Genomic DNA, 16,026 nt, shown 5'->3' on the forward strand with positions numbered 1-16,026 from the left:
AAGAACCAGGCTACACAGGAGCATAAAAGTAAGCATGAAATAGTGAAATGACTCAAAAAGTCTTTATCATCCTTTGTTTACTTATGCCAGTAAGAGCTTGAAAGCTGTATTTGCAAAGGCTAAAACACAAAGCAGATAATCTCTCAATGGATAATTGAGTTGACACTTAAAAGTCTGGGAGTTTTAAAGGCAGCAGATGTAATGGCCTCCATTTCTAGAATTTTAAAACTCAATGAGAAAAGAACAAGTAAAAATAAATAAATTGAAACAGAAGTCAATATATAACCCACTATAGCTATGCAAATAATTCTTTTTCCATTTTCTTCTGATCTATTTCACCTTTCTTTTCCATATTTTACCCCTTCCCCTTTTCCGCTTTCTCTTCTATGTCATTAAGCAAATACATAGCTTTTTCCATCTTCTCTACCTATATGCAGTTCCTAATAATTCCTGAATAATATCTTAATCACAACTCATAGCATATCAACAAATCTTAATCTAGCTCACATCTCATAAAAGACACAAACACATAAAAGTGTGACCAAGAAGGAAAAAGAGAAAGCCTAGACACCTGAAATACTCATGTCTAATTTGAGCTCCAAGAATTTAAAGAATCATATATATAGAAAGAAAAAAACAGACTTCTAAATAATCAGTGATCTCTAAGAACTTGAGATTTTCTCTTTTAATTTAAAAAGGGGAATTTTAAAAATATATCAATTTTTGTATTAGACAGTTTCTTTATAAACCTTTATTTTGAAAAGAAAAACACTTTAAAAGTCCAATGAAAATAAATATATAAAAGCCATCATAGCAGATGTGTAACACTTGGAGAACTATTCTTCTGCATGCTATTTAGAAGTCAGTTTGTCTGGGATGCAGTCTTCCCTCAATTCAATATTTTAAATTTAAAAAATTAAAAGTATATGAGGAGGAGAAAAATAAGCAAATTATTTTCAATACTTTTGAGTATCTGAATTTTATACTTAACAACTCAAATATTCAACTACAGATGGTTCTTGCACAGTGTCCTCAAATTCAGCAAATTTACTGCTTATTAAATTAGAAAAGAAAAAAAATCAAGACAGCGAACTCTATTTTAAAAACTCAAACTGTTGATAAAACTTCACTTGATCCCACTGCCATGAAACTGGCAAGCTTACAGGACACAATGGTAACTATGGTCCAATTATAATGAGTGTAAAGGGTAAATTAAGTAATGGTAGTAAATAAATGAGGATTGTCTAATAGATACCTCGGAAGAAAAATGTGGCTTCTTCACAAAGGCAGTGCTTTCTGATGTTCTATCCTAATATAAATATACTTTTATATCTTGTATCAGTTTTAGCTTCCAAATGGATCCCAAAGAAGGAATCTCGTGATCAAGAGTAGCTTTGGTAGTGTTCCTCTTGGTTAGAAATGGGCAGATGATGAATTTTTAAATGTCATAAGGACCTATGTAGTTACAATATTTAGTCACATTTTTCTATGGAATTCCTGTGTCCATTATATACTAGTCTTTTAGAAGCCAAAGTATAATATGAGGGGCTGACAGGTAGAAATAACTAGAGGACTTCAACTGAAAACAACTTATTCTTAATTGACAAGTGCAAACCTACAAATAGGAAACTAAAAAGCACATTTCCATAGAAACAAAACATTACCTCCAATATAATATGAATGAATACATGAGGGCTGAGGGGATCCCAAGCATCACCCTTACAAGAGTGAATTGGAATAAGGCACAGACGAATTCTAAAAAGAAGTGAGAGAATATGTTTTAATATAGGGAACAGGCGAAAATTGGCAGGAAGGAAAGAACATTACAGTCATGGAAGCAAGAATAAAGAGAAATCTGCAAATCAAGTTTAAAAAGTACATCTTTTTCCAAGATTTGTTAATATAAACATGTAATTATTTTTAGCACATTTAACATATCACCATAAATAAATCCTAAAGAACCAAGCAAGGAAATATATGTTTGTGTCTACATTGGAATATAACTACTGTATCTAATGCTCTTAAAGTTCATTTAATAACAATAAAAATAACAAATCTGATTCTTTCCTTTCAGGCATAAACTTAAATAGTTAAGAGGGTATAAAAGCCTAAAGTAGGGCAAGTTTAATTCTATAATATTAGTAGTTTATTCGTATCTTGATACAGGAAGGGAATTAAATAATCAGGTGCTTGTCTTTAAGAGCATCTTTCTGCCGGGCGCGGTGGCTCAAGCCTGTAATCCCAGCACTTTGGGAGGCCGAGACGGGCGGATCACGAGGTCAGGAGATTGAGACCATCCTGGCTAACACGGTGAAACCCCGTCTCTACTAAAAAATACAAAAAACTAGCCGGGCGAGGTGGTGGGCGCCTGTAGTCCCAGCTACTGGGGAGGCTGAGGCAGGAGAATGGCGTGAACCCAGGAGGCGGAGCTTGCAGTGAGCTGAGATCCAGCCACTGCACTCCAGCCTGGGCGACAGAGCGAGACTCCATCTCAAAAACAAAAAGAGCATCTTTCTTAGAACTAAAATAAAAGAAACAATAGGCTTTTATGTAGCTAGTTGATTCTGCTCAATAAGTTATCAATGAAATATCTATTCCAAATATACTTGTTTGGAATAGAACAAGTTAATATAATTTGGAATATTATATAAAATATAACAATTCACCTTCAAAATAATTAGTATTTGATTTTATCTAAAAAAGAAACATTTTCCTACAGCTCATCACTTTGCCAGAAATTTACCATATGCTTAAATAAAAGCATAAAAAAGCAAGAGGCAATCTTTGAAAGTATGAATCAATGACAGTTCAATAGGAGAGAATTATCAGAAACATATCCATTGTACAAGGGGGAAAGAAAGTCGAGCCTTTTAGGACATGCCAGAGAAGTCTAAGGTAACAACTTATCTTCAGATATATCACCAATAGTAAGTCTGCATACTATTTATGATAAATAATGCTTAAAGAGATAATAAATTGTAGTAAACAAAATTGATCATTCTACATGATAAAAAAAATTTAAAACTTTATCTCATCCAAAATAATCCCAACAGTATACGGAGGTAGATTAGCATAATGGTTAACAGTGTGGGTTCTGCAGCCAGACTACGGAGATTTGTATTCTTACTCCTCCACTTCCTAGTTTAGCCATGCTGACTATGGAAAACTACATAATCTTTCCGTGCCTCAGTTTCCTCATCTGTAAAGGGAGGAAAATAAGAGTTCCTATTCCACAAAATTTGTGTGAAATTTTAAAAATTAATACAGGCCTAGCACTTAGTGCACAAGTATAAGCTATTTAAGCTACTTTTATTATTACTGTTGCTATTATTATAGTTTAAACACCATACTGAATCTTCAGACATTTCTTTGAACTACCTATTGTAGCTATTATTAACCACTAGCTCTTCAGTTAAAATATCAAAAATCATGGTCTAAGTAAGTCGTAAGAGATCTAACCTGAAACAGAGCTTGCGTATTACAGATGGATATTCACAAAACCTTCTAATAAATGGGCAAAAATTAAGAAAAGTTTATGTGTTTCTGCTCCTGTTTGGATTCCAAAGCACTACTGGCTTATACCCTCCAGCCACATAACAGTTAGGAATATGCCTTTGTCATCAACTATATGTTAGAAAAGGGAAAGGATCATGTCTTTAAAAAATAAAGATTACAGATTTCTGGCTAAGGATGGTAGGTTGAACTTACATTTACAGGCACACTGTCCCACCAAAATGAAAAGTAAAGGAATTTTTTGTTTGTTTCTTTGTTTTTTGAGACAGGGTCTCACTCTGTAACCCAGGCTGGAGTGCAATGGTGCAATCATGGCTCACTGCAGCCTTGACCTCCTGGGCTCAAGCGATCTTCCTACCTTAGCCTCTGGAGTAGCTGGGACTACAGGTATGCGCCATCATGCCCGGCAAATTTTTCTGTATTTTTTTGTAGAGACGGAGTTTCACCACCTTGCGCAGGCTGATCCTGAACTTCTGGGCTCAAGCTATCCACCCACCTCAGCCTCCCAAATTACTGAGATTAGAGGGGTGAGCCACCACACCTTGCCTAATGGGATGTTCTTTTAAGGCTTACATTCGCAAGGATGAAGAGTCCACAAGATGAAACAACAATAACAAAATTATGGTAAACCACTTTTCAAACCTGAGAAATCTGAATACTAAACAGACAAAAGAGAAAACAGGGGTAGGGTTACACAATAGAATCTTCAAATGGCTAAAATGGCAGTACCAGGTACCTCTGGAAGTGAGAGAAAAGGTTTAAAAAGGGGATTTAAAAAAAAAAATCTGTTTAAAAATGTGTAAGCTTCCCAACTCCCCATTCCACCCCTTCACACCCTTCCCTCACCCCAGCAAAAGACAAGATTTATTCTCTGGGTGGAAATGTTTAATGGTCTTATTATTACTAAAAAACGTAAGGCGAGTTTAGAACAGACATACCACACTAAAAAAGAAAATAAAGACAAAGTTTATGTGTTTCTGCCCCTGATTGGATTCCAAAGCACTGCAGGCTTATAGCCTCCAGCCACGTAAGAGTCTTCTCTAAGGAATCTGACCAGCCTAAAATAAGACACTTAAAAGATGTACATCGCCAATGAAACAGCCTACCAGATTATCCTAAACAGAAACCCGTAAGTCGACAAGCCCTATCCAGAGGCACAGAACTACTACTCCACTCTTTAGAACATTTTTTAGAATGCGTCAGTGAATGACCACCACCACACATATAAGGAGAACCTGAAACAGGAAAGACAGAGACCAAAGCAAGCAAGCAAGCAAACAAACAAAAAAAGAGTAACTTGGAAGAAATAAATAATAAGTAAAGAGAAGAAAATTTCCAAAAACTATTCTTAATAACCTTCAAAGAGATAAAAGAGTATAAGCAACCACAAAACAAAAAGTGGATTATTATTATTATACTTTAAGTTCTGAGATACATGTACAGAATGTGTAGGTTTGTTAGATAGGTATGCACGTGCCATGGTGGTTTGCTGCACTCATCAACCCCTCATCACATTAGGTACTTCTCCTAATGCTATCCCTCCCCTAGGCCCCCATCCTGCAACAGCCCCAGTGTGTGATGTTTCCCTCCCTGTGCCCATATGTTCTCATTGTTCAACTTCCACTTATAAGTGAGAACATGAGGTATTTGGTTTTCTGTTCCTGTGTTAGTTTGCTGAGAATGATGGTTTCCAGCTGCATCCATGTCCCTGCAAAGGACACGAACTCATCCTTTTTTATGGCTGCATAGTATTCCATGGTGTATATGTGGCACATTTTCTTTATCCAGTCTATCACTGATGGCATTTGAGTTGATTCAAGCCTTTACTATTGTGAATAGTGCTGCAATAAACATACATGTGCATGTGTCTTTATAGTAGAATGATTTATAATTCTTTGGGTAAATACCCAGTAATGGGATTACTGCGCCAAATGGTATTTCTGGTTCCAGACCCTTGAGGAATCACCACACTGTCTTCCAGAATGGTTGAACTAATTTACACTCCCATCAACAATGTAAAAGCATTTCTATTTCTCCACATCCTCTCCAGCATCTGTTGTTTCCTGACTTTTTAATGATTGCCATTCTAACTGGCGTGAGATAGTATCTCATTGTGGTTTTGATTTGCATTTCTCTAATGACCAGTGATGATAAGCTTTTTTTCATGTTTGTTGGCTGCATAAATGTCTTCTTTTAAGAAATGTCTGTTCATATGCTTCAACCACTTTTTGATGGGCTTATTTTTTCTTGTAAATTTGTTTAAGTTCTTTGTAGATTCTGGATATTAGCACTTTGTCAGATGGATGGATTGCAAAAATTTTCTCCCATTCTGTAGGTTGCTTGTAAAGTAATGGCAGCAAAAGCCAAAATTGACAAGTGGGATCTAATTAAACTAAAGAGCTTCTGCACAGCAAAAGAACTGGATTTTTTTTTTTAAAGTAGGGGGTCCAGTAACAAAAGAATTGTTTCAATCTATGGAAGGCTGGAAGATAAAACTGAGGAAATCTCCCAATAAAGGGAAACCAAAAAGAAAGAGATGTAGAAAATACTTAAGAAAAAAGATAATAGAGGGCCAGTCCATATTCCTACTACATCAAAGAAAATGGGGATTCGAAAACACCCACACACCCATAGAGAGAGACAGAGAGGAGCAGGTGGGGAGATGGGGAGACAAAATCAAAAGAACTAACTCGATAAAATTGCCAGAACCCAGTAGGATTTTCTAGGTCAAAAGAAGCCACCAAGTACTCAGGCTGCTACTTGAGAGTGTGCTCCACCAAAATAAGGACCTAACAAAAAGGAAAGCAAGCAACAGGGGGTCCAACACAAGAAAGAAATTCTGAAGATGATGAGGATACTAAGGAAAAAAAAAGAGTCCAAGAAAACAACTATGCCAAAACCAGGTAAACAACCAGTACAGATTAGAACAAGTCAGAAGAATCTGAGAGCTACATCATTAAGAACATGAAATTAATAGAATAGTTAAGAGGGTATTTACAAACAGAATAGAGTTTGGAGATAAACCAATGATATGTTCATAGAAAACAAATCTACCTTTTAACAAGTATATGTATTCCATTGAAAATAAAACTGTGTACAAGAAAGAAAAAGTAACCACAGAATACTACTACATGGCAAAACTATAAATAGCATTTAGTCATAATGATGAAAACATTAAATACTGATATAATCAAAATTAGAATAACTGTACTGGGAGGATGGGAAGACAAGAAATGTGTATGTGACTGCATTAACAAGACAGATGGCCAGGTGTAGTGTGGCTCACACCTGTAATCACAACTCTTAGGAAGGCCGAGGCAAGAGGATCACTTGAGCCCAGGAGTTCGAGACCAGCCTGAGCAATATACTGAGATCTTGTCTCTACAAAAAATTTAAAAATCAGCTGAGCATGGCAGTGTGAGACTGTAGTCCCAGGTACTTGGGAGGCTGAGGTGGGAGGATCACTGGGCCCAGGAGGCAGAGGTTGCGTGAGCTATGATCATACCGCTGCACTTCAGCCTGGGTGACAGAGTGAGACCCTGTCTCAAAAACAAAACAAAACAACAACAAAAAACAGGACAGGTAAGAGGACAGAGTTCTTATCTTCCACTGTGGGAAGTCACAGGTAGTGTAAAAAAAAAAAATCAAGTAGCAGCAATATAAACTTACTTGGATTTATGACAATAGATACCAAATAAATCAGCTAAAAGTGTTGACGTTGTTTGTCTATAAGAAGCAGGAAATGAGATAAGGGTAATAGTAGCCACTGTCGTCCTCCATTACGAGCCTCATAGAACTATCTGACTAGTACTCTTTAAACAATGTGCTTGTAAAACACTGATAAAATGTGTATAAAACACTGATAAAATTATATCAAAATTTAAAAATTTCCTAATTATAACATTAATGCATGCTTACATAATTTGCAAACTACACAAAGAAACAAAGAATTAAGAAAGTTTGCCATCCAGGTAAAACTATTATTAATATATTGCAGCATTGCCTTTGAATTTTTGCCATACACACACACTTGTGTATGTAATTTTTTTAAACTCAGGGTTCATGCTGAATATGCAAATTACATAACCCTTTTTTTCAATTAATATTCTATCAGTAACCTTTTCTGATGTCCTTAAGTATTCTTTTAAAACTCCTTAATATTCCACTTTATCCTCCAGCATCACTTCTTCAACCTCAGGGTCTATGAAATACTAAGCATCCCAAAACTACTTGCATCATGACTACCTAACATAATGACTTATTGTAAGTACATGGCTATTATGAAGTTTAGTATAAACTAAACTCAAAAGTGATGTGACACATTTAAAGTGCAGATCATTTTTAAGAAAGGGACGCATCAAGTATGTGTGTATCGCTTTGAAAAGACAGGTGAGGCTGATGTTTTGTAATTTTTGTACAATTAAGGAAACACATGGCTTAAACCTCACCAGAATAATTTTTCATTTTAAAATTTCCTTTAGTTAATTGTTCTTTAAATACAATATTCATAGTTTTAAAACATAAGAAAATACAAGAATATTTATTGATTCTTAATATTAATATAACCTGTTGGAAGACATTCTTCAATGAACCTTCTCCCAATCCTGTACATATTGCTGGGTATGGCCAGAATGCAAGATCCTGACCACTTGTTACCAGGGCCGTTTGTCAGGGTTGTGTCTGCTGTGAACAACTTTGAAAAATGAGGTAGTCACCCTCCAGGACAAACAGCAGTCTTGCTTACTATAAAAGCAATGGATCCTCCACGCCCAGAGCTCCTCAGCTCCAACCCACTATATGTACAGCATCTATCCGTAACATATTCTATCACCCCCATAAAACTTGGAGGCGAGGAGAACTGAAGAAAATATGCTAATGCTCATGGTGTTTCTATGCCATGAGTAATAAGGTCCTTTGCCTCTGACCTAGGAGTCTCATGCCTTCTACATGACATGTAGAAGCATCTAAGAAATAGTAAATGTTTACTTATAGAGTTAAATCAAATTCCAGACCCATTAACCTACCTCTTGGCAATTCAGACCCCAGGGATCAAATATATGACATTTAAATAATTAAATAATACCGTCATGTCTTCCTTCCTACCCATTTTAAATAAGTGTAATATATGAAAATCCAAGTTCCCCACAAAATTTAACTTACTGTACATTTGTTCAAGACTTTCTACCAGCTTAACCTTTTTTGCTGCTTCAATCCATCTGTCCCCAGCCAAATAAGCTTCATGATTCTACTTACATTTTCAATGCTTTTTTTCATTCTACATACTCCCTAAGAAGAGTTTTCTGGCATTTTATCTCTCCAGCCATAAGACATAAAATGTGCACCTAAACAATTCACAAAGCCTACCTAAAAGGTACCAGAACCAATCAATGGAGCATACATGGTTGTGGTCTCTCCACGTAAAACAAATGTTGTCAATATATAACTGAAGCATGCTGGTGCCTCTTCAGACTTCAGTTATAACCTTGTAAGCCCTGGGAACTCTCTCGTACCGCCATTAGGATGCTAGGTGTGGTTTTTCATCATTTATTTATAAGACTTTTTTCTTCTTAATCATAGACCTTAATAACCTTCCAGACTTTTAAGCAAATAACAAGAAATAATATTTCTTTAAAAAGTAGGGAAAGAAGCTCATAGCAACACATTATGCGCAGGGAAATATGTTTTAGGGATTGACATAAGAAGGAAGATGGAGGAGGAAACTATCACGGTTTTTCACTATAGCTATAATATAAACAATGTACCACAGAGATAGGATTCAGAGGGCTAAGAGGAATGAGTAGACCCAAAGTGACTGCTAGCAAAGAAAAACTCATACAAATGCTGAGAAAAATAGCAGATAATAGTGATAAGAAAACGAAAACAGAGAAAGATCTAGTAGTTTTGAAAGCAGGCAAAGTAGGCTAGCTCATGTCAGAGGTTATCCAGCAGTTACCAATCAACCTCCTACCGGAAGCAGAGGTCAAGCTGCTGAGGTGGGAAACCTAATGAAAAAAACATCCCTACATTCAAAGGAACGTGACTGAGACTTAAGAGATTAGGAAGCTGGTGGGGGCTGAGGGCTTCACCAGCTTCACTGAGAAAGCTCTGAACTGATACTATTCTACATTAGTTAAATTTATTAACACAAGTAAGATAAGACTATAAGTTTCGCATTTCAGTTATTCCCAGGAGTGCCACATCTGAAAAGAGAGTGTTGATTTATCAATATTCAATGAGACTATATCCCTGGGGAAATCTAAGTAAGAAATGCACTGATAAGGGTCTTCCATGATATTTAGCTACAAGTAATGCCACTGCAAGTAAGTCTGTAACTTCCTTAACCAAGAAAAGCAGTTTGGACCACGGAAATTGTAATGTAAATTTCTAAGGACATTTCTAACCCAGATATTGCTATGAACCTCTTACATAAATATCTCACTCAAAATATAACTAATATTTAACGAACACTAAATCTGTGGGAGTTTGTCTATTTCCCCCATTTACATTTTTTATATTAACAAGTACATTTTTGGTAGAATTATACAGTATCACTCTTCAGTAAACATTTATTTTATTCCTAAAATGTTTCTTTCTTTTTTTTTTTTTTTTTTTGAGACAGAGTCTCGCTCTGTCACCCAGGCTGCAGTGACATGGCACGATCTCAGCTCACTGCAAGCTCCGCCTCCTGGGTTCACGTCATTCTCCTGCCTCAGCCTCCCCAGTAGCTGGGACTACAGGTGCCCATCACCGCGCCCAGCTAAGTTTTTTGTATTTTTAGTAGAGACGGGGTTTCACCGTGGTCTCCATCTCCTGACCTCGTGATCCACCTGCCTCAGCCTCCCAAAGTGCTGGATTACAGGCGTGAGCCACGGTGTCTGGCCTCCTAAAATGTTTCTACTGAAACATCCTTGTTTATGCATTAGGATCCAGATGAGGTTGCCACAGGTTTCAACACAAAGTATGACAATAAACTCCTGCTACAGAAATTCATGGGATGTTTTCAAATCATAAGCAGCAGAAGGCTCCACACCTGCTGCAGCCATGAGCAGCTGCTGATGTACTTCAATGATGAAGGTTATCCAGCTCCCCTTCTCCAGGACTTACAGCCACCACTGTTTGACCTTTCCCCACGCCCATCCCTGCTTCCTTCAAGAGCTAAAGCCAATCCTGAAAAAGGAGAGGGCTAATGATTAACTTCATCCAGCCAAACCTGTTACTTCTCAAAAGAGATGTCCTGTATGGGCTTCTTAATATCCATAACATGGTGTGGACACTCAGAAATTACTGTGACAGTGGAATCACTGTGGGTGCCCAAGGTTTCTATCCACCTTGATTATGAGCTTGAATTGAGGCTTAGCCAGAGACAGCAAAGGGTACTCCAGAAGGAGGCTGGCTCATGTCTTAAAACGTACCCAGGTTTTGTTTTCTTTGAGTGTGATAAAATGACAGGCACAGAGACAACTGCCTTGGGAAGAAGAGTTTATTACTCGCAATTCTAGGAGGAGGAGGCATGCCATGAAGCACAGGTCCATATGGGAAGGTACCAGGGTCAGTCAGGAAGCGGAATGAGAGAGGGGAAAGCATGGCACAAGGTTTTATTATGGTTTTCAGCAGAAAAGGCCAATGCAGGGCATGGTAAACAGTTTAGAATTGGCTGGTTTGAGTAATTTCAGTGGGCTCCAGAGTGTAAGAACCATCCCTAGTTGCCTGTTACCTGGCCCTGGGGTGTAAGTTAGGGTAGGGGGATAATGGCTCAATCTGTGAAAGCTCAATAAAGGAGGTGGTTGGCAGTATGGGCTCTAGACTGGCTGTTTTACATATGAAAATGCTCACAGGAGAGTCATTTGCTATCTCTGGGAATTTTCCAGCCCTGGAGGAGTAGTCTGCCCTCAAGCCAGCAAGGCCCCAAGATGTCAAAGCATCATAAAATATAGAAAATAAAAAACACGAATAATACAGCTCAGATTGTACTTCTGGGCTCAGAGCCCATCCAGATTTTTACTTCTTTTATAAACTCTGGTAACAACCACCATTCTCAGCTCCAGAATTTCCCTAAATTAAAAGCCTTCTTTGGCCCTAGAAGCACTACCAATCCTACCTCCACACTGTCACCACTACCATGCATTGGTGATAAATGTAACAGAGTATTCATTCCGAATGGTCTTCCCTTGGTTTAATACTGACTGTTTGTATCATAATTTAAAATCTGTATCACAGCCTACCAAAATAATGATATGGCCTTTGCTACAACTTCTGAGAAAGTCATACTACTGCTGTCAGAATCTTTCAGAACACTAAAGCTTCAGGTGCTAAAACAGCATTCAGGCTAGGCTTTTCAAGTTTTACTATTAGCTTCTGTTTAAATGTTTGCATAAAATTTCAACAAAAAGAACACAAAAACAATGCTTCAGGATTTCAAAGACATCACTAGTGTTTATCACCTTATAGACGAAAAGCAAGGAAGCTGACTAGATAAATATCAAGGCATCTCCCCCTCTCCCTGCCTCTAAGCTTCTGAACAAAAATTTGCTCTACTTTAAAATGTCATCGGTTATGCATTTTTAGGAATCACAGTTTGGATTTGACATCATACAGTACAGTAGATATTTAAGCAGAGGAAAAACTTGAATCTCTGTATTGATATTGTAACTGTTAAGATTCATTTCACTGTTGAACTGTTATACACACTTTCCTGATTATTCCACATAAAAGTAAAACTAGGTCTGCTTAAAGGACACACACAAATATAGCACATCAATAACCTGGGGCTTTCTTTTTACTATATTGTTTTTATAATCACAGACATGATTGCTAGGTAATACAATCAACATGAAACAAAATATTAGGTAGAAGACTAGTTTAAAAACAAAACTACATGGTAATAAAGCTATAGATATACAGATTTTCAGGGATTTTTACAAACAGCTATAATAGTAGGAAACCTAAAATCTGTCAACTGTTAATCAAGTCTGGATGCATACCATAAAAAATATAAACCTGCTACTGCTTGATGAGACGTTTAGTCACAGCAGCTGAACATGGCAATCCAATCTGTACGCTTCATACTAAGGCATCTATTTAATCCTTTCAGATCAGGCTTGAGAATCACATGACCTAAAAATGTTCCCGAATATCTTTCCTAACTTCTATAAAACTCTTCCAACACAGACAACAAGCAAAAACAAAAACAAACAAAAATCTTAAAGGTAGTTACTTCAGATTGACGTCCCAGTGAAGCACCCAAATGAAAAGCTCCTGAACCAGTTCACACACTAAGCAAAATACAAAGAACCAAAAACAATTAAGGTTAAGTTCCAACTTACACAAACCAAAGAGTTTTATAATGCCAAAATCTGTAACAGAAATCTAATTCTTTAGCAGTTCAGTATCCAGTGACTAACTAATCAACATGGAAACTGAAAATAAAAACAAAAACAAAAACAAAAACTGGGCAGCCATGAAGCCTTTTCAAAAATTAGCAATCAAAACTTCACTATCCTGTAATAAATTCAAAACCTGAACTAAAGTCTCTAAAACAACAGAACTCTCTAATAGATTATGAGATCACTGACATGACATTTAGTTTCCTGAACCATTTCATCAACATCATTATAAGGAATCAAATGCCTTCATAAAAATGAAACAAAAAACCTCTAAGTTCACTGATGAAAATGGATAATTTGTCCAAAAACACTGGACTCTATGCACACAGTATCTTATCCTTATTAGGGTTTTTATATCTTCTCTGCTGCTTCATCCCTACACTGGTCCATTAGGGCACCCTGATCTTCACTGAAAGTTACGGTCTAAACCAGAAAAAACAACAAAAAAAAATTTCCTTCCCTTAGTTCTTAGCACTGCTGACACACTCTAGCATTCCTTCAACTAACATCTACTGCCCAAATGCTATATGCCAAGTCCTGTATTATTCATTTGAATTTTCTAAAATATTTTACAAAATATTAATGAAAAATAAAAGGGAAATAAACAACAGCAAAAAGAATATAAAATATCCTGACTTACATCTGAATTAAGCATTAGGATCTTACTACATCCCTGCCCAGCAGGTATTGATGGCATGATGAAAGCCTTGTCAGAAATACTGCTAAGATAACTATACTACAACTCTCGAAAAGTGAAATATAACTATACAGGCACATTGTGAAAGTTCCTTGCTTTCCAGCTCAAGGTCAGTCTCCTTACTCTCTTCAGTATAATTTCTTTTTTTTCCAAAATGAGGGCAAAGAGAACAGTTCTAATCTTGTCACTTAATTCTCATGTCTGGGCTAGGAGACTTACCTTTCTCATATTTAACAACTATAGCATTCTTTTACAAGAATGGCGTGCCCTGCTAAAGAATTCTGGAACCATTCAGATAATAGCTAGCCGATGAAGATCCTAAGATTATTGCAACAGAGAAACAACTTGAGTCCCTAGTTACATGACCTTGAGCATGCATTTGTTTCCTCTAAGCCTTTGTTTCCTCATCATATGTTAGTAAGATTAACCTCACATGGTTGTTTTAAGTATAAAAGTACACCAGTGTAATGAAGGGCCCAACATAATGTGTGCTACATGGCAGAAACACATAATAGGTCTCTTCCCTTTAAGTATGCATGAAAATCCAACATTAGAGAATGGACAAAACTGTGATGCACCATCTTCTGGTGTACATGCATAATCACAGTATCAAAATTCTACTTACTTCCAGCTCAAATAAATCCTTCCCTGATTTATATCTAGCACAATTGCTTTCTTTCCCTTTTGATGAAACCTCAGACACTTTACCAGTATCTATTAACCTGATACTGTAATTATTTGTACATATATTCTCCATGTGAACAATTAACTTAAAGCCAGAAACTCTTATTCTTCTCTCCTTTCTTTATGCTAATAAAAGAAGTTTTTGAAAGTAAATTAAAACAAATCTTTCAATGCTTATCCATTTAGGAATAAAAGGACTACCTTGAATAACAGAAGTTTCTATACAAGTTACAAATGAGTAGTTAGCATCTTCTTTGAGATTACATAACTTCTTCCCAAATTGTTATTCATTGTTAGTAAGAGTTACATATTTAGTAATTTGTCCCTTGCTAAGGTTCCTGGTTCTCTGGAAGAGGAAAACTTCATAATGACCAGTTAATGATGTCGATGCAGTTGATTACTGTCGGTAGTAGAGTGTGCAAATTAATTTCTCCCAACTCCATTTTTCTCTTGCGTCTAGTCCCCATAAAAACATAAAGAGTAGGCTGGGTGCAGTGGCTCACACTCATGCCTGTAATCCCAGCACTTTGGGAGGCCGAGGTGGGTAGATTACGAGGTCAGGAGATGGAGACCATACCGGCTAACACGGTGAAAACCCGTCTCTACTAAAAATACAAAACATTAGCCGGGCGTGGTGGTGGGAGCCTGTAGTCCCAGCTACTCGGGAGGCTGAGGCAGAAGAATGGCGTGAACCTGGGAGGCGGAGCTTGCAGTGAGCAGAGATCGCGCCACTGCACTCCAGCCTGGGCGACAGAGCGAGACTCAGTCTCAAAAACAATAATAAATAAATAAATAAACCATAAAGTTTTATTCTATCTGCAGCTTGTAAGCATTCACAACGGTACGTAAAAGATACACACCGAGTAAAAGTTTGACTCTGAAAGTTGGGACAATGAGTAGCTCTGGATACCTCCAAAATGATGTGCATGTAATCCAAGTGCAGGCATACCTTTACCTGTTTTTTATTGAAACTATTAACACCCATTTCTCTGCCTCTTTAAACGAAACATCAAGAATATATTTAAAAGTCTTCCTGATTTCTCAGGGTCATCATTATTTATGTAAGTATCAATTAATTGAGCTACATCTCAGAAATACCTGCTATAGATACTATTACTCCAGACAGTAAGTACTCCATATAGACTGTTGGACTAGACATGGTATATATTATCAGCAAGACATAGCAACAGGGACAATATTACAGACAAGTGTTTGTCCTCTGTTCCTACCTAGTCATTTCCCCAGAGTTAAGGAAGGAGTATGTATTTATCCAACAACCCCTCACTTCTTTATCTTCTATCTTTTCTATGCTTCTTTGCTGAGGTGCCACTTGCTGCTACCACTACAATTTCTATCACTTCTAACCAAAACACTTATCTCTGCTGCTCTCTTCTGTCTTCTCTGCTGCTTTCAATCAACTGCCCATGCATCAGAATGCAAAAACTAATTACTAAAAACATAGCATATTATGAAAGCATACATTTATTTTTTAAATCGACATATATTTATAAAAATTCCAAGTAAACTTTAGAATAAAGTGTGTTGAGGTATGCAAAAAATCTTACTGAAATTTTTATTGCAGTTGCACTGAATACACAAATTAATTTGGGGAGAACTGGCATCTTTAAAACATTATATCATCCCATGGTAATTCTCTTCTATTAGTTATGTCTTCTTTTATATCCTTTTTTTTTTTTTTTTTTTTTTGAGACGGAGTCTGGCTCTGTCGCCCAGGCTGGAGTGCAGTGG

General features: G+C 36.9%; 1 protein-coding gene across 5 annotated transcripts in view; it reads right to left on the reverse strand.

The window, feature by feature from the left end:
* Positions 1–16,026, reverse strand: part of SSBP2 (single stranded DNA binding protein 2) — a 336,625-nt gene that overhangs the window by 292,624 nt on the left and 27,975 nt on the right. The window contains exon 1 of one of the 5 annotated variants that reach the window (XM_023214971.2): positions 1,665–1,749. The exons of the other annotated variants lie outside the window; for them this stretch is intronic. Coding sequence (XP_023070739.1) covers positions 1,665–1,714 — 50 coding nt within the window. The 5' untranslated portion in view covers positions 1,715–1,749. Of the gene's footprint in view, positions 1–1,664; positions 1,750–16,026 lie in introns of those variants that run through there. 5 annotated transcript variants of the gene reach the window in all.

Source organism: Piliocolobus tephrosceles, chromosome 4 (assembly GCF_002776525.5).
Source record: "Piliocolobus tephrosceles isolate RC106 chromosome 4, ASM277652v3, whole genome shotgun sequence".
Lineage (NCBI taxonomy): Eukaryota > Metazoa > Chordata > Mammalia > Primates > Cercopithecidae > Piliocolobus > Piliocolobus tephrosceles.